Source organism: Lithobates pipiens, unplaced genomic scaffold (genome assembly GCF_037356315.1).
Source record: "Lithobates pipiens isolate NorthernLeopardFrog02 unplaced genomic scaffold, aLitPip1_a1.2 Scaffold_16, whole genome shotgun sequence".
Lineage (NCBI taxonomy): Eukaryota > Metazoa > Chordata > Amphibia > Anura > Ranidae > Lithobates > Lithobates pipiens.
In genome coordinates this window covers 568,319,973-568,338,784 of record NW_027507748.1, presented here as the reverse complement: position 1 = coordinate 568,338,784, position 18,812 = coordinate 568,319,973, and the positions used below count along the sequence as shown (strand labels likewise).

At 43.5% G+C, this 18,812-nt stretch overlaps 1 protein-coding gene across 4 annotated transcripts in view; it reads left to right on the top strand.

Annotated features, from left to right (window-relative positions):
• The window catches only part of BIN2 (bridging integrator 2), a 117,822-nt gene that overhangs the window by 10,056 nt on the left and 88,954 nt on the right, over positions 1 to 18,812 (top strand). For all 4 annotated transcript variants that reach the window (XM_077483691.1, XM_077483690.1, XM_077483689.1 and 1 more), the window contains exon 2: positions 16,455 to 16,535. In XM_077483691.1, coding sequence (XP_077339817.1) covers positions 16,455 to 16,535 — 81 coding nt within the window. The remainder of the gene's footprint in view (positions 1 to 16,454; positions 16,536 to 18,812) is intronic.

Genomic DNA, 18,812 nt, shown 5'->3' with positions numbered 1-18,812 from the left:
TGGCTGCAGGGTTCCGTGGTAACAGACCCAATCTTCTTCTCTCACGGTGTGCTCCATTAAAAAAACCTTCTGGAACCGGGGCCCCTTGTTATCGGGGGATCCACACTCCTGGGCCTGTAAAGCACCCCGCCAGGAAAATATGGCTGAAAAAAACAAATATGGTCCAGCTCCCTAAAAAGAGAAGCGTTACAAGCAGAGACTCGTTTCTTCGGAAACGAGGCCTGGGTACTATTAAAGTCAGCCTGGAAAAGGCACTTTGAATGGATCCAGTTGTGTGGCCTGCCCCAGCAAAGATTTCTCCAGCAGAGCTCAGCACAGCAAATCTTTACTTGTGACCAATACCTAAGACACTGGCGAAAAAACAGAGGTACTCCCAGTAAGGGGAGGGGTTATATAGGGGCTAAATTTCATGTCTAGTGTGTGCCAGTGTCCATCACCTAGTGGTGCATATATAACCCATTCAGTAAATACTGTGGCTCTGTGTCCTGTGATGTACGAAAAAGAAATCCAGTCATTGTCAAAAGCTTGTAGAATTCACCTCTGTAACATCTCTAAAATTCACTTCTTTTTAACTAAAGAAACCACAAAGCTACTCATTCACTCCCTTGTTATCTCTCACCTTGCCAATTTAACTCTCTCCTCATAGGCCTACCTCTCCATAGGCTATCCCCTTTTTAGTCAATCATGAATGCTGCTGCTAGACTCATCTACTTTACCAATTGCTCAGTGTCTGCCACCCCTCTCTACCAATCCCTACACTGGCTTCTGATCGCCCAGCGAATTCAATTCAAAATACTAAATACAACATACAAAGCCATTCACAACTCTGCCCCAAGCTACATTACCAATCTTGTCTCCAAATATCACCCAAACCTTCTCCCAAGACCTCCTGCTCTCAAACTCCCTTGTCTCTCATGCTTGCCTCCAGCACTTCTCCAGAGCCTCTCCCATCCTCTAGAACTCTCTACCTCAATCTGTCTGTCTATCTGCATCTCTGGCTGCCTTTAGGCGATCCCTGAAAACTCATCTCTTCAGGGAAGCCCATCACACCTCCAACTAATCTTTTATCACATCAGCTCATTCCCCACAGTTATAACCTTTTTTACCACTTGCCCCACCCTATTAGATTGTAAGCTCTTTTGAGCAGACCCTCTTAACCCTTTATTGTATTGTAACTGTATTGTCTCCCTTTTGTATTGTAAAGCACTGCATAAACTGTTGCCACTATATAAATCCTGTATAATAATAATAATAATACAGCTCTTCAGAAGTTCCCTGGAGAGAACTCCATACTTGAGTGTACAGGGCTACACATTTATCACTACACTCACATAAGTGTCCATCCCTGCTGGAATTTTATAAATATATTGTTTAACTACTGCAATACTGGGCAGTTATACATCCTTCCTGCCCAGGCCAATTTTCAGCTTTCAGCGCTCTCCCACTTTGAATGACAATTACTCAGCCAAGTAACACTGTAACCAAGAAAAATCTTTTACTTTTTTCACACAAATAGAGCTTTCTTTTGGTGGTATTTAATCACCACTGTTTTTTTATTATTATTTGCAAAATTAGTAAAACGAGAGCTAAAATTTGCAACTTTTTTTAGTTTGTATTATAAAATTTTGCAAAAAAGTAATTTTTGTTCATAAATGTGGGGCAAAATGTATACTACTACATATCTTTGGTAAAAATAACCAAATTAGTATATATTATTTGGTCTGTGTGAAAGTTATAAAGTCTACAAGCTATGATGCAAACCATTAAAAATTGCTAACACGTGATGTACTGATGACCTCTCATTTCTTGAGGCTGTAAATGTCAGGACAGTACAAATAACCCCCAATTTACCCATTTTTGGAAAGTAGACAGTCCAAGAGGCATGGTGAGTTTTTTTAAGTTGTATTTTTTCCCACAATTCTTTGGAAAATTAAGAAATACATTTTTTTTTTTGTTTTTTGTTTGTTACACAACATTGTCATAATAAGTTATTTCTCACACAGAGCATATGCATACTTCCAATTACACCCAAAAAAACATTCTGTTACTACTTCTGAGTATGGCAATACCACACGTGTGAGACTTTTTCACAGCCTGAACACAGGCTCAACATGTAGGGAGCACCATCAGGTGTTCTAAGAGCATAAATTACACATCTAATTTCATTCCTACCTATCACACTTTTGAAGGTCCTGGAGCACCAAGACAGTGGAATTACCCACAAAATGACCACATTTTAGAAAGAAAACACCCCAATGTATAATCCATGAGGCATTATGAGTCTTTTGAACATGTATTTTTTTTGGAAATTGTGTAAAGAAAATTAAAATGATTTTTTTTTTTTTTTAATTGTTTATTTATAACAGGAGATGGGTCCACATCGACCAACAAGATACAAATATTCCACATGTCTAACAAAGGAGAAGGCAACCTGTTTTGCCTAAAATGATTTTTTTCTTACACAAAGTTTTCATATTTCCAACACATAGCATGTACATAGCAAAAATACACCACAAAATACATTCTGCTACTTGTCCTGAGTTCCCAAAAGACCAAATAAGTCAGCGTGTGACATAGGTTTTTATGATGCAATACATAAGAGGGTTAAGGTAGTGCTTTTAAAATAATGGTGACCACACAAAATATTGACACTTTGGGCTCAATTTGGAAATTTTCACTTAGAAGTGTTGCCAGCGGTTTAGACATTAATGGCTGTGTTGAGTCATTTTGAGGGGACAGCAAATTTACACTGTTATACAAGCTGTACACTCACTACTTTACATTGTAGCAAAGTGTCACTTTTTCAGTGTTGTCACATGAAAAGCTAAAAAAACATTTTTTTACAAAAATGTGAGGGGTGTACTTTTGTGAGATACTGTATATGTTAGTCTTTGCACGCTCACACACACACATCAATTTGAAAAGTGTTATTATACATATGGTGGTTTTATTTAATCTCATATCTGTTCTATAATTAAAGTTCTGCACCTCTTTTCATGATGAGACCTGATAAACAGAGAACTTGCATCTGCCTGCTATTATTACATGGTGGTTAGAACTTCCTGTTCATTATACCAGATACAGAAGCGCAACGAAGCAGGAAGTTTTCATTGTAGCAACATTCTGTAGATGTTGCAACCTGACCTTTATTCTAACCCTGTGCATTCACCAGGACATCAGAAATGAGTAAGAATGATTCTGTGCCAGATTGACAATATTTACAGGGCAAAATTTACAGTTTATGCTCTAGGCTAGGGATGAGCTTAGAGTTCAAGTTGAACGTAAGTTCGACTCAAACATCGGCTGTTTGATTGTTCGTTGAGGATCGAACATTATGGGCCGTTCGTGCCAAATTAGAGCGGTGCATCATGGCCCATAATGCACTGTGTCATCACATGGGTTTGCTGGCTGATGATTGGCCAAGCATGCATTATGACCCGCATACTTTGGCCAATCACAGCGCCGTAAGCAAACAGAGCCATAACTGGCCAAAGGCAGGGTGCCTTTGGCCAATTATGACTCAGGGGGTTACTATTTCTAATCTACTTCAGGCAGGCATTTGATCTGGTTTAGCTAGATCTCACTGCAGACCGTGCATGCTGTACTGTTTATAATCTACTTCCAGCAGGCAGTTGATTCAGTTTAGCTAGATATCACTGCAGGCCGTTCCTGTTGTACTATTTCTAATCTACTTCAGGCAAGCATTTGATCCAGTTTAGCTAGATCTCACTGCAGACCGTTCATGCTGTACTGTTTAAAATCTACTTCAGACAGGCAGTTGATCCATTTTGGCTAGATCTCACTGCAGTCCATTCCTGCTGTACTATTTCTAATCAACTTCAGTCAGGCATTTGATCCAGTTTAGCTAGATCTCACTACAGACTGTTCCTGTTGTTCTGTTCCTAATATACTACAGGCAGGCAGTTGATTCAGTTAGCTGCAGTATATTCAGTACTGTATCTTTTGCAGCTAGATCTCACTGTAGACCATTCCTGTTCTCTTCCTATTATACTACAGGCAGGCAGTTGATTCTGTTTGCTGCAGTATATATTGAGTACTGTATCCTGTGCAGCTAGATCTCACTACACACCATTCCTGTTGTTCTGTTCCTAATATACAGTGGTGTGAAAAAGTGTTTGCCCCCTTCCTCATTTCCTGTTCCTTTGCATGTTTGTCACATTTAAGTGTTTCGGAACATCAAACCAATTTAAACAATAGTCAAGGACAACACAAGTAAACACAAAATGCAATTTGTAAATGAAGGTGTTTATTATTAAAGGTGAAAAAAAATCCAAACCATCATGGCCCTGTGTGAAAAAGTGATTGCCCCCTAAACCTAATAACTGGTTGGGCCACCCTTAGCAGCAACAACTGCAACCAAGCGTTTGCGATAACGTGCAATGAGGCTTTTACAGCGTCCTGGAGGAATTTTGGCCCACTCATCTTTGCAGAATTGTCCTAATTCAGTTACATTAGAGGGTTTTCGAGCATGAACGGCCTTTTTAAGGTCATACCACAACATCTCAATAGGATTCAGGTCAGGACTTTGGCTAGGCCACTCCAAAGTCTTCATTTTGTTTTTCTTCAGCCATTCGGTGGTGGACTTGCTGGTGTGTTTAGGATCATTGTCCTGCTGCAGAACCCAAGTTGGTTTCAGCTTGAGTACACGAACAGATGGTCGGACATTCTCCTTCAGGATCTCTTGGTAGACAGCAGAATTCATAGTTCCTTTTATCACGGCAAGTCTTCCAGGTCCTGAAGCAGCAAAACAGCCCCAGACCATCACACTACCACCACCATATTTTACTGTTGGTATAATGTTCTTTTTATGAAATGCAGTGTTCCTTCTACGCCAGATATACTTGGACACACACCTTCCAAAGAGTTCCACTTTTGTCTCATCGCTCCACAGAATGTTGTCCCAAAAGTCTTGGGGATCATCAAGATGTGTTGTGGAGAAATTGAGACGAGCTTTGATGTTCTTTTTGCTCAGCAGTGGTTTTCTCCTTGGAACTCTGCCATGCAGGCCATTTTTGCCCAGTCTTTTCCTGATGGTGGAGGCATGAACGCTGACCTTAACTGAGGCAAGTGAGGCCTGCAGTTCCTTGGACGTTGTTGTGGGGTCTTTTGTGACCTCTTGGATGAGTCGTCGCTGCGCTCTTGGAGTCATTTTGGGCGGCCGGCCACTCCTGGGAAGGTTCACCACTGTTCCATGTCTTCGCCATTTGTGGATAATGGCTCTCACTGTGGTTCGCTGGATTCCCAAAGCTTTGGAAATGGCTTTATAACCCTTTCCAGACTGATAGATGTCAATTACTTTCTTTCTCAATTGTTCCTGAATTTCTTTGGGTCTCGGCATGATGTGTCGCTTTTAAGGATCTTCTGGTGGACCTTACTGTGTCAAGCAGCTCCTATTTAAGTGATGCCTTGATTGTGAACAGGTGTGGCAATAATCAGGCCTGGGTGTGGCTAGAGAAATTGAACTCAGGTGTGGACAACCACAGTTATAGTATGTTTTAACAAGGGGGGCAAACACTTTTTCACACAGGGCCATGATGGTTTGGATTTTTTTTCACCTTTAATAATAAACACCTTCATTTACAAATTGCATTTTGTGTTTACTTGTGTTGTCCTTGACTATTGTTTAAATTGGTTTGATGTTCCGAAACACTTAAGTGTGACAAACATGCAAAGGAACAGGAAATGAGGAAGGGGGCAAACACTTTTTCACACCACTGTACTACAGGCAGGCAGTTCATTCAGTTAGCTGCAGTATATTCAGTATACTGTATCCAGTTTAGCTAGATCTCGCTGCAGACCATTCCTGTTGTACTGTTCCTAATAGACTACAGGTAGGCAGTTGATTTGGTTAGTTGCAGTATATTCAGTACTGTATCCTGTGCAGCTAGATCTCACTACAGACCTTTTCTGTTGTTCTGTTCCTAATATACTAAAGGCAGGCAGTTCATTCAGTTAGCTGCAGTATATTCAGTATATTGTATCCAGTTTAGCTAGATCTTGCTGCAGACCGTTCCTGTTGTTCTGTTCCTAATATACTACAGGCAGACAGTTCATTCAGTTAGCTGCAGTATATTTAGTACTGTATCCTTTGCAGCTAGATCTCGCTGCAGAGCCGTTCCTGTTGTTCTTTTCCTAATATACTACAGGCACGCAGTTGATTCAGTTAGCTGCAGTATATTCAGTACTGTATCCTTTGCAGCTAGATCTCACTGCAGACCATTCCTGTTCTCTTCATAATATACTACAGGCAGGCAGTTGATTCTGTTAGCTGCAGTATATATTGAGTACTGTATCCTTTGCAGCTAGATCTCACTACAGACCGTTCCTGTTGTTCTGTTCCTAATATACTACAGGCAGACAGTTGATTCAGGTAGCTGCAGTATATTCAGAATAGTATATATATTGTCAGGTCACCTTGAGGCGAGGTGACAGGTGCACACCGCAGGGATCAGGAGTGCACCGCAAGGTTGTGGACCCTACGGCTCACTGCTGCAGACGGGGCACAGATCCCACTGGGGTTAGAGCGTAAGATTCCCTGGGGCGCGGAGTCTAAGAGCCAGCAGGTGTTCACCAGCGCCTCTGGTGGTGAGGATGGACTTGGCTGCAACTGGCTCCAGGTCGCGACCCCCAGGGTCCCCCAGCTCACACCCACAGTAGGCAACAGGAGGATAGGGATGGTGAGGGACAAAGCCAAGGTCGGGGCCACAAGCAGACAAGAATAGTCGGGTACACGCCAAAAGGTCAGGATCATAGGCAAACAAGGATAGTCAAGACACGCCAAAGTCGGTAACGGAAAACAGTAGCATAGCACATGGCAGGAAACAGGAAGCTAACATACAAAGGAATACACAATGGTTGATCAGCACTGATGGCCTGCAGTGCACAGGTTAATATAGGGCTCCCTGATAGGGCCTGGGGGGGAGCCATGCTTAGAGGAGAGGTTATAAAAACCACCAGGTGGAAGTGGCTGGCCTCTTAGTCTGAAGACACGAGGGGAGGTAAGCAAACACAGGAAGATCACTGCATAACCATGACATATATATATATATACATCCCAGCTTTGTGCAACTACATCTCACTGTAGGCCATTCCTGCTGTACCTATTCAAATACATTACAAATAAATAAAATACAGTATGTCAGAAAGGCCAAAACAGAGAGGCAGATACTCACAGGCCACTATAAGAGGGCAAGCAGGCTCTGTGTCTACAACCAACAGTGCTGGCCGTGGGACACGCTTGTCCTTTTTTTCAGCAGCTGGCTGTGTTGATCCACAACATGCAGAATAGATGGTAGAGTGGATAACTAAGCCGTCCTCATCCTCTGTCACCCAGGCTCAGAGTAGTTTTCCTGCCAATGCAGCTGCCAAAGCAGCCTATTCTATTGGCTCAATGTCAGCAGTCACTCCTTCCATAGCCCCACCATCATGCACAGAGGAGTTCCCCAAACTGTTCCACCATAGTGTCAACAGTGTCAGGTACATGCGCAGCATTTTGAAGGCTCCAATGATGGTACCCAGGTTGAGGAAGGCAGTAACGGGAGCCCAGAGAGAGAGAGAGAGTGCCCTAGAAGGACAACAAACTGGCAGTCATGTTCCCCCAGCTGCAGCATACTGCAGGTTTGCTCCAGTGACGAGGAGGGAGGGGATGATGAGGTCACTGACTCTATGTGGGTGCCTGATAGGAGAGAGGAGGAGGAGGAGAAGGAGGATGAGGAGGAAGCACATCTCTAACAAGGCAGGATGCCCTCGAGGGGCCAGCTTAAGGGCAGACAACCAACTGCATCACACCGCAGAGCTCCCCATGTGCAGGACGCTGCTGACTCCGTGCATTTTTCCAAAAGTTCTTTGGTGTGGGCCTTTTTTGAGACGTGTACAGCAGATCGCACCATTACTGTTTGCAACATATGTCTGAAGTGTATCAAGCATGGCCAACACAGCAGCCAATTGGGCACCACATGCTTGACCAGACATATGTCGAAATCCCATGCAGTCCATTGGCAAGTGTACTTAAAAGACCCACACCAAAGAACAAGGTGGACTTCTCCTTTCTCCTCATTAGCTGGGATCTCCAACCCCGCTATACCTTTAGTTCTCTCAGAAACCTGCACTGAGAGGAATGGAGGGGTAGAATTAGGTGTGCCAAGTACTTGCGGGCAATCTGATATCACTACACCTACGTCCGATTTTAGCAGGCATATTTCCCTACCCCAGTTGCTAAACAGGTGAAAGAAATTCGGTCCCAGCCATCCACATGCCCAGTGGCTGAATGCTAGCTTGGCTAAATTGCTAGCACTCCAACTGCTGCCTTTTCAGCTGGTAGACTCTGCCCCCTTTCGTGAATTTGTAGAATGTGCGGTAACTCAGTGGCAGGTTCCCAACCGCCACTTTTTTTCATGGAAGGCGATTCAGGCTCTCTACCGGCATGTGGAAGGCAATGTCTTGGCCTCGCTGGACAGGGTTGTCAATGGTAAGGTGAAAATTACTGCACTCATGGCCCAGCAGGCATGGAAAGGGACGTTACCTATCTTAAATGGTGCACTGAGTGACCCTGCTGGCAGCTGGGAAGGATGCAGGACAGGGTGCAGTATTGTTGGAACTTGTTCCGCCACCACACCTCCAAAATGCTACTAGTGGTGATTCTGACACACCTCTCTCCTCCACCCCCTCCTCTTCTTCTTCCTCTATGGCCTCTTCCTCTATAGATTTGTCCTCCGAACCAGTGGTGCTCCGTAGGCGATCAAGGGGCTACACAAGTACTCAGGCAAAAAGATGCCATGAGGTGCTTGAGCTGGTGTGCTTAGGGGACAGGAGCCACACTGGAGCAGAGATTCTGTCAGCTCTGAAGGGGCAGGCTCAGAGGTGGTTGACGCCATGCCAGCTTCAGCCAGGAATGGTGGTTTGCAACAATTGCACCAAACTCCTCTCCACCCCCTGACAGGGACACTTCACCCATGTTCCCTGTTTGGCTCACATCCTTAATTTGGTGGTGCAGCGGTTCTTATGCAGGTACCCGGGCTTACAGAATCTCCTGAGGCAGGCTAGAAAAGTCTGTGTGCATTTCCACTGGTCATATAATGCCAGTACTCAGCTGGCTGACCTCCAAAAGGATTACAACCTGCCCAAGAACTGCCTAATCTGTGACATGCCCACCAGATGGAACTCAACGTTGGCCATGCTGCATCGACTGCATATGCAGCAGAGGGCCATCAATGAGTACCTGTGCGACTATGGCACTAAGACAGGGTCAGGGGAGCATGGCTTTTTTTTGCCATGCCAGTGGCTCATGATCAAGGATGCATGCACTGTCCTGTGACCATTTGAGGAGGCCACGAGGATGGTGAGCAGTGACAGTGCATGCATCAGTGATACTGTCCCTCTTGTCTACCTGTTGGAGTACACGCTGCATGGAATAATACACAGGCCACGTGAGGCAGAACAGAGGGAGGAAGAGGAGGACTTCCTTACCTGTCAAGGCCCCTTTTATCCAGACAGTGTTCCTGCGGGCCTGCCGATCACACAGGAAGAGGAGGAGGAGGAGGATTGTGTCAGCATGGAGGTGGAGCCTAGCACTTAGCATCAGCAGCAGTCTTCAAGGGATCGTTTTCAGTCCCCAGAAACCCATGAACTTGTAAGTGGCTGGGAGGATGTGGCTGCAGATCAGGTCGTCCTTAGTGACCCAGAGGACACCTGACCAAATGCCTCAGCAAACCTACACTGCATGGCCTCCCTGATCCTGCAAAGCCTGCGAAAGGACCCTCGGATTTGTGGTATCAAGGAGAGGGATCAGTACTGGCTGGCTATCCTCCTTGATCCACATTACATGGGTAAGGTTGCAGAACTTATCCAGCCATCGCAGAGGGAGCAGAGGATGAAACATCTTCTGGAGGCCTTGCAGAAAGGTTTGTGCAACGTGTTTTCTGAGCCTGGGAGGTTACAAATTCCTGGTCCTGGACAACGTGTTGCTGAGGCTTCGGCCAGTCACAGAAAGAGCGGTGGAGAAGGTGGCCATCTGACAGATGCGTTTTCTAGTCCGCAGCGCCAAGGTCTGATTGGTTCCAGCAACCATCGCCAGCGTCTGATTTACATGGTGCCAGAATACCTAGGGGCAAGATCAGACTTGGAGATCTTTCCAACCGAAAATCCTCTGGGATACTGAGTTTTGAGGATGGATCACTGGCCAGAGCTTGCACAGTATGCAATTGAGCTACTGGCCTGTCCTGCATCCAGCGTTCTTTCTGAATGCACATTTAGTGCTGCTGGAGGCTTTGTAACCGATCACAGAGTGCACTTGTCAACCGACTCAGTTGATCGTCTCACCTTCATAAAAATTAATCAGTCTTGGATCACCAGCTACCAAGCACCTGATGCTGATGTAACCGAATAATTTTTTTAGGAATGTGAGCTCCCTTCATGCTGAGTGACTATCCTGTTATGCTGAGTGACTATCCTATTCCTATCCCTGTTCAACAGGAGTGTGTAATTAAAATTTTTGATCTAATATTTCACAGCAGGGCCCGTTCCTGCATCCACCAAGGGTGACTGTTAGGGCTTACAGTGTTGTGGCAACACCACCACACCACCACCAAAGATCCAATTTTTCTGATCCTGCTCAACAGGGGCATGTAATTACAATTCTTGATATAATATTTCACAGCAAGGCCCGTTACAGCGCCCACCAAGAGTAACTGTGAGGGCTTACAGTGTTCTGGTACCACCAACACCTAAGGCCCAAATTTCTGCAGAGTATATAGGGCAGGCACCTACTTTCAAACATCTGACTTACAAATGACTCCTCCTTACAAACGAAGGGAGACAACAGGAAGTGAGAGGAAATCTACCCCTAGGAAGGAAAATTCTCTCCTGTAAGAGTTAATATGGGAAAAGGGTGTCTCCTCCACTGATGTTTTATCACCAATCCTTGATTCTCTAAAAAACCCAAATTTTCAAAATCCAATTGTCATTGGGACAGAAAGTGAAGTGAAATCTTCTGAATAGGGGCACAGACAGCAAAACAAATGTTACAGGGGTGATGATAACCCTTCCCTATGTTTTCCAAAAAGCTTAAAAATTGATTTTTTGGCTGGAGCTAAACTTATAAAATGTACCTATTCCAAATTACAAATAGATTCAACTTAAGAACAAACCTACAGTCCCTGTCTTTCTTGGGACTGCCTGTATACTGCTGTTCAGAGTATATAGGGCCTGGGGGCCCCACGCCTTTTCTTTTTTTAATTCGGGTGCAGGGTTCCCCTTAATTTCCACACAAGACCCAAAGGGCCTGGTAATGGGCTGAGGAGTTACCCATGCCGTTTTTCTCAATAAATTCCATCCATATTGCTGGGACCCGACATTACATTACAGCCGCAAGCAGTTTTAAATTACTTTTATTCCTTTAGAAATGTAATTTTGTGCAGGGACTGTTCTAAACACGGGAAACACATGCCACTTTACAGGCATACTATAGACACCCCCCAGGTACAATATTTAAAGGAATATTTCACTTTGATTTTTTCACTTTAAGCATCGTTAAAATCACTGCTCCCGAAAAAACTGCCATGGGGCAGGACCCGGGACTCCAAACCCTTTTTAGGACAATAACTTGCATATTAGCCTTTAAAATTTGCACTTTTGATTTCTAACGTTTGAGTCCCATAGACTTTAACCTCCCTGGCGGTATTCCCAAGTCTGGCTCGGGGTGGGATTTAATTACCATAAGCGGTATTCCCGAGCCAGACTCGGGCTCGCATCGCTGGATCCATGTAGGGGGTTTACTTACGTTGTCCCCTGGATCCAGCGATGTCTCCCCGCTGTGATCAGCGAGCCGCCGTGTCTCACTCGATCTGTGACAGCGCAGAGCTCCGTTCCCTGCGAGCGCTGTGACCCACAGGGACGGAGTTCAGCGCCAAATTGAAAAAGTAAAAAACACAGTATAGATACAGTATACTGTAATCTTACAGATTTCAGTACTGTATCAAATAATTACACATCCCCTTTGTCCCTAGTGATTTGTCCAGTGTCCTGCATGCAGTTTTATATTATAAATACTGTTCTTTATGCCAGGAAACTGGAGATTTTCCATAGCAACCAAAAAATGTCAGTTTACATCAAAAGTGGTTATAGACCAGCTAGAAAACAGCGATAATAAATTAGAATCACTCGCATAATTGAGCGATAGTAATTTGTGGGGAAATTCGTCATCAAACACTAAAAGTAATGACAGCGACAGTTCTGCAACTCAGCATATTTCAGTGTTTTTGAATTGATTACATTATTGAATAATTTTTATTATAATTATATTATTATTTGTTATCATTATTTATAGTTATTTATTTTATTATATATATATATTATATCATATTATATTATATTATATTATAATTTATGATTTCATATTTCAAATTTTATCATACCCGGGATGTCTATTAGACTCTTGTTTGGACGAATTTAAGTGAATTATTTCTAAGAATTACAGGCCTACAAAATAAAACGCGAAATTTCCATGCAAAATAATGGTACCACTTTCAGCACCTAAGATCTGAAATAATCATACCGCCAGGAAGGTTAACGGTGTTCGAGAGTTTGCGCAAACTTTCGGTCAGTTCGCATGTTCTGGATGCTAACCAAACTGGGGGGTGTTCGGCTCATCCCTACTCTAGGCACAACTAATTGATTAAGGCTTGTTTTACACGGGCGCAAAGGCCTATAGAGCATTAATGAGAGGTTTATTTACACACACCACCTGCATTCAGGGCCACACACCCATGTAAACAGGTACAATTAGCTAGTTTGCCACTAGGTGGCTCTGTTCCAGAATAGTGTGTGGTGACAGAATAGTGTAATCAGGTTCTAGGCCCCTTTTAGCCATGACCTCCCTTAGTAATGTAATGGGTGAGTCAGTGCCCACATAAAAGCCAGGTTGGGAGGAGCCCTATTGCAGTTGGGGTGTGGGAGGCAGAGACCCCACCAGTATGAAGATGTAGTCGGTTAAGTGGAGGCCCTGGATAAGGCTGGAGGACAGTGAGAAGTAGACCTGCACCCAGAAGAGCCAGCTGTTATTATCCTGTAGCTTATGGTGATGGAAGCTAGGGCAGGTTGCAAGTGTTCCCTGAAGTGAGGCTGTCCTCTGAGGCTATGGAAGAAGAATACTCAAGCCAGAGGTGACTGCAGTGATCCTGTCTCAGGAGATCATCTGTAAGGCGCAGTGAGCTGAATACAGCCAGCCTAAAGCAAGTCAGAGCCCTCTGAGTGAGTACTAATGACTCCAGAATGGAGAGAGACTGAGTCAGGAAATATGGTTTACTAAGAATATACTGTGTGCTGCATTCACAGATGACTGCTGTGGATCGTCCACTATACAGCATGTGAATGAAAAAATTCTGTCAAGTGACCCTGGATAGCATGTCTATTTGATGTGACTGTAAATACCATCTTAAATTAACATTGGTAAAGTGCAGCAATCTATTTGTGTGGACATCCCTTCCTTGGGAAGGTAAAAAGCCAGGCATGTTGTGAGAAGGACTCGGCATGGAGATCGACAAAAGATGCCAGAGGGTTAAAGCCTCAAGCAAGGGGGGTTGTGGTTCTGGTAGGAAGAAGCATGAAAGGGACTTGTGCTCTTGGTGCCAATACACAGCCATTCACAAGCCCCTCTATACCCGTCCCAGGCATTTCTTTCAAACTAGGCTGTGTGGGTGAGTCCATACATCCACTGTGTTTGCATTATTTACATATGTTGCCTGCCTGCAGCTCCAGGCTGCACTAGGAACATACGCAAATATCTAATTCGTACTGTATGGACCTCTGTGCTCATGTGAAGAGGCCATGAAGATTCCACCTGGTAAAATAACAACCATGTTATGTTTGTTATGACTATTGCCAGCGGTTTAGATATTAAAGAGGAAGTAAACTCTCCCACTCTGATGCTTCTTTTCATTTAGTCCATTATAATAAGTAATTATCAAAGTATAGCCACTGTAATCCAGCCCAAATTGCATATTACTTACTGTTTAAAGAAACTTAAAAAAAAAACTTGTTTCCAGGGGTTAGGCAGCGCCATCTTAACTATTGTTTTCTGAGTCCACAGTGGAGTGTATTTCCGCCCTTACCTTGAGCACTTCCTGTACTTTTAACCAAGCCTCCTTCTCAATCCAATGTTTATATGGCAACCCTGCTTTCCTGTTCATAGCTGACTTGTTTTATTTCATAGTATTTACTTGTGCTGATTACCCAGTGTTTGCCTGTGTGAGTCCTATCAGCTTCAGCTGATAAAACTGCAGTACTGCTGTCCCATTCCCTGGTTTACACTGTATGTCATGTCACATGGTCACATGGTGTGGGAGTTCAGTGCTGTGTGCCGTAGGAAGTACTGATAACAGATAGATAAGACATAGAGAGTGTACCGTAAATCAGGGGAGATCTGGGCATGCTCAGTGACGTTTTTCTAAAGAACAAGAAGGATTACAACAATACTAAGCAAGTAAGGAGATATCTACAAGCAGTGTTCATTAGAGTTTTTTATGCTGATTTACATGGGACAAAGTTGTGGGGGAGGGTTACAACCACTTTAATGGCTGTGTACTGAGTTATTTTAAGGAGACAGCAAATTTACACTGTTATACAAGCTGTACACTCACTACTCTACATTGTAGCAAAGTGAGATTTCTTCAGTGTTGTCACATGAAAAGATATAATAAAATATTTACAAAATGTGAGGTGTGTACTCACTTTTGTGAGACACTGTATATATGTAGCGGTGTAGTTGCCACTAGTAACAAACATCCACCATATCCCCCCGCTGCCAGACCCCCATATATATCTTGCAGAAACAATGAATGAATGGTCTTTTGCTTTGTTTTGTTTATTGGGGGTACAACTTGGTTGGGGTAAAGGGGTATATGGGAGGCCCATAGAATAGTTCACTTTGCCATCATATTTAGAGATTTTTTACAGATTAGCACATAGTTTAAGTCTGAAGGATTGATGTACATGTTTCAACAACTACAGTCTTTTCCCTGCATCACCATGCAGACTATTGCTCCTCCTCTACTTAACTCCCGCAGACTATTGCTTCCAGAACTTCCTTACCCATGACCGTGTAAGGATGAAGACATCACTCTTGACCGTGTAAGGGTGATGTTCCCAGAAATTCTCTCCTGCACAAACGTATCGTGTAGTTATTAGTGTAGTGTCACATCTTCTTCTTTAAGCAAAAAGGACCCACTCTGAATAGTTTCTCTTGCAGACTCTGATAGCTCGCTGCTACTAGGCCAGTGGTCTGCAGTACCTTTCCCCGGAGGCCTAGTAGTTAAAAAGCACATACTGAGCAGTGGGCTACTGTTTCCAGCTAGACCTGCTTGCAAATCCTGTGCCCCCAGGCCACATCGATTTGACACAACTCCCCATACTCTCTCCTCTGATCAGGACTCGTCATCATTGACCGTGTAATGATGAGTGCTTCACTTATGACCGTGTAGAAGTGGTGTTCCCTCATAGACTTCCTGGCACATCCAGACCTCCACTGTGGTACACTTGCCAACCTTTCTCTGCCCTGAGTCCTTGATGGAGAACTTAAATGACCATATGTTCAGACAGCTTCACCTGCCCCTCTGCTCCAGGAGTTCCTCATCAATGACCCTGCTGTCTAGTATTCCATTCTCCACTTCACCTGGCTGACAACTCCCCCCAGTGGCATGTTAACTCATCTTATATAGAAGGCCCGTCCCCTGCCAATACCAGTCGGGGATTGGTCAGGGCTCCCACATGAGCTGCCTGCCACTCCAGTTCTAGACCCTGCCCCTCTTCCAGAACATTCTCCCAGGAAACAGGGGAGGCGCCTCAGAACTAGAGCACAGGTGGTCACACCCACTGATATTCTAACCACTCCCAGCCCCCAGATCAAGACAAACAGGTCTAGATCAAAGCGCAGGCCTGCTTAAATGTCTATCTATCTATCTATCTCTATATAAGGACTTTTCCCAGTCCTCTCCCATTTTTAGCCAAACAGGGCACCTGTGTATGTGGGGGAATTTGGCCACCCCCACCATGCCCACCATCTTGATCAGCCCGGGAAGAAGCTGCAGGCTGATAGAAGGTACCTAAATGCTGCTAGCCACAGCAGAATAATCACAAGGCAAAGAATGTTTTGCTGCACTGTACCCATCGGACAAAGTCAAAGCAGCTCTGTTTTGGTAGCAGATGACTGCAGCTCCGTTTTGGTAGCAGATGACTGCCTATAACCTATGGGCTGCCCTGGTCTCAAAAAATATTTTTGGGGTGCTATAGCACCCACTTGGTGCGGCCCTGCTTTTCAGTTCTTTATATTACATAAATGTTGAAAAAATATCCAGCAAAATGTGTTGTAGTGCATTTGGAACATTTATTGCCAATTAAGAATGTCTAATCATCGTATTTTTTTGGCATTATTTTACTTTTAGGTCCTTCAAAAACTTGGACGAACCATAGAAACCAAAGATGAGATGTTTGAGCAATGTTCTTATGAGTTTAACAAGCAGCAGGTAAGGGTTAAAATGCAAAAAGACATAAAAAGCTGACTGCTAATAACACTGAGCGCTGTTTATCATAAAAGGTTGTTTAACCACTACAATACAGGGCACTTTCACCCCCTTCCTTCCCAGCCCAATTTTCAGCTTTCAGCGCTCTAGCGCTTTCAGTGACAATTGCGCGGTCATGCTACACTGTACCCAAATGAAATTGTTATCATTTTGTTCGCACAAATAGAGCTTTATTTTGGTGTTATTTATTCACGACTCCGTTTTTTTTTTTTTGCGATATAAGCGCAAAAATAGCGGAAATTTGGAAAAAAAAACATATTTTCTTTTTTCTATTTGAAAAGAAATCCAATAAAATCAAATTTTGTCATAAATTTAAGCCAAAATGTATTCTGCTACATGTTTTTGGTAAAAAAAATTCCGTTAAGTGTATAATAATTGGTTTGTGTAATCACGGACATATGTACGCAAATGATCATGTACATATGTGTGCAGGTGATCACGTACATATGTGTGCAGATAATCATTGGGACATGTGATTTTAGTGGGACATATGTGGGGGACATGTTTTTATTATTAGGGACATGTGTTTTTATTATTTGGGGACATGTATGTTTTGGGGACATGTGTGTTTTGGGGACATATGTGGGGACTGTGTTTGTACTGTGTGGTGTGTTGTGTGTTTACACTACACTGATGATCAGTGAGTAAAAAGCTGTAAAAAGCAGCCCATACTCACTGATCATCAGCCGGCTGCAGCGTTCTGCTCTCCTCTCCTCAGCGGTGACTTCCGTGTGAGGAGAGGAGAGCCGATTGCCTAGCAACCGGCTGTTTGTTTACATCACATGACGGCCGTGATTGGACACGGCCGTCATGTGATCAGGAGGGCCAATCACAGAGCCCTCCTGCCGATCTGAGATGTGCCGTGTCCGGGTGACACGAGCACATCGGGATCGCGCCGCTGCGCGGGCGCGCGCGCGCGCGATCCCGCTACTCCTGAAGGACGTTCCTGAACGTCCTATCAGGAGTAGACGGCTCCCACCCGGCCGTATATATGCATTGGCCGGGTGGGAAGTGGTTAATTTCAATTTCCAATTTTGAATATACGTTTAAAAGATCAATACACTCAAAATAGATATTTTAATAATAGGTGGACCCACTAGCTTCATAGATTTATTAGGGGTTTATTTTTTATTGAATGTGGAAACCAATCAGAATACCTGGAGTTGATTTACTAGGGGCAAATAGACTGTTCCCTTCCACATGCAATTGCAAATAATTTTCCCCAGAGTTTAGTGAATGTGGTAAGGATTCACTTTGTAAAGAATACCCAATCAGGTGAAAGGACAATAAAAAAAATTGTGATTGTGACTGGATGATGGAAATCAGCAGAGCTTCACCACATTCACTAATCTCTGGGTCTTTACTAAATCAACTCCATTGCTTCATTTTCACCTCTGCACAGCTAAAATCACTGTTGAAAGCTGACTGGTTGTTACACAAAGCAATACTGTATTTTTCCTTGTTAGGAGACTTGTTATACATAAGCCCCTTAAATGATCTGGTGACTACATATCTGTACTTGAGTTGCCAACATCTCAATGACATAACTATTGTCAGGCATCACTCTCTATGCTGAAACATTTATTTTACTTACAAAGAATACATTAGTGAGAATAGTGCCTAGTACACACACAATGAGAAAATCAGACGAAAAATAACGCTTTTGAAGCTATCATCCAATAACCTGATTGTTAGTACGCTGCTTTCAAGAAGCGATCACGACAGTTGATGCTAAATTATCCAAAGGGACAAACATGAAAAAATTTCTCGTATGATACCAGCACAAACTATTTTAGTTTAAGCAGTAGAGTATTTGTCCGAAAAAAATCAGAAGACCAAGACCACACATAATCAGAAAGAAAGAATACATTACAATACAATACAACACATTACAACACTTCCAAATTTGTATTGTGTTGTGCAAGAATTTTTCTAACTTTGGTAACCTATTGGTTTGCAATGTGAGACTAGCATGCAAAAAAAACAAAAAAAAAAACGGATCGTCTGATTGTCTCACCCTATGTATGTGGCTTAAGACTTCCTGGGGGTTATTTACTAAAGGAAAATCCACTTTGCACTGCACGTGCACTTGAAAGTAAAGTCACTGTAGATCCGAGGGGGACATGCAAGGAAAATAAAAAACAGCATTTTAGCTTGCACACGATTGGATGATAAAATTAGCAGAGCTTCCACTCATTTCAGATCTACCCCTCAGATTTA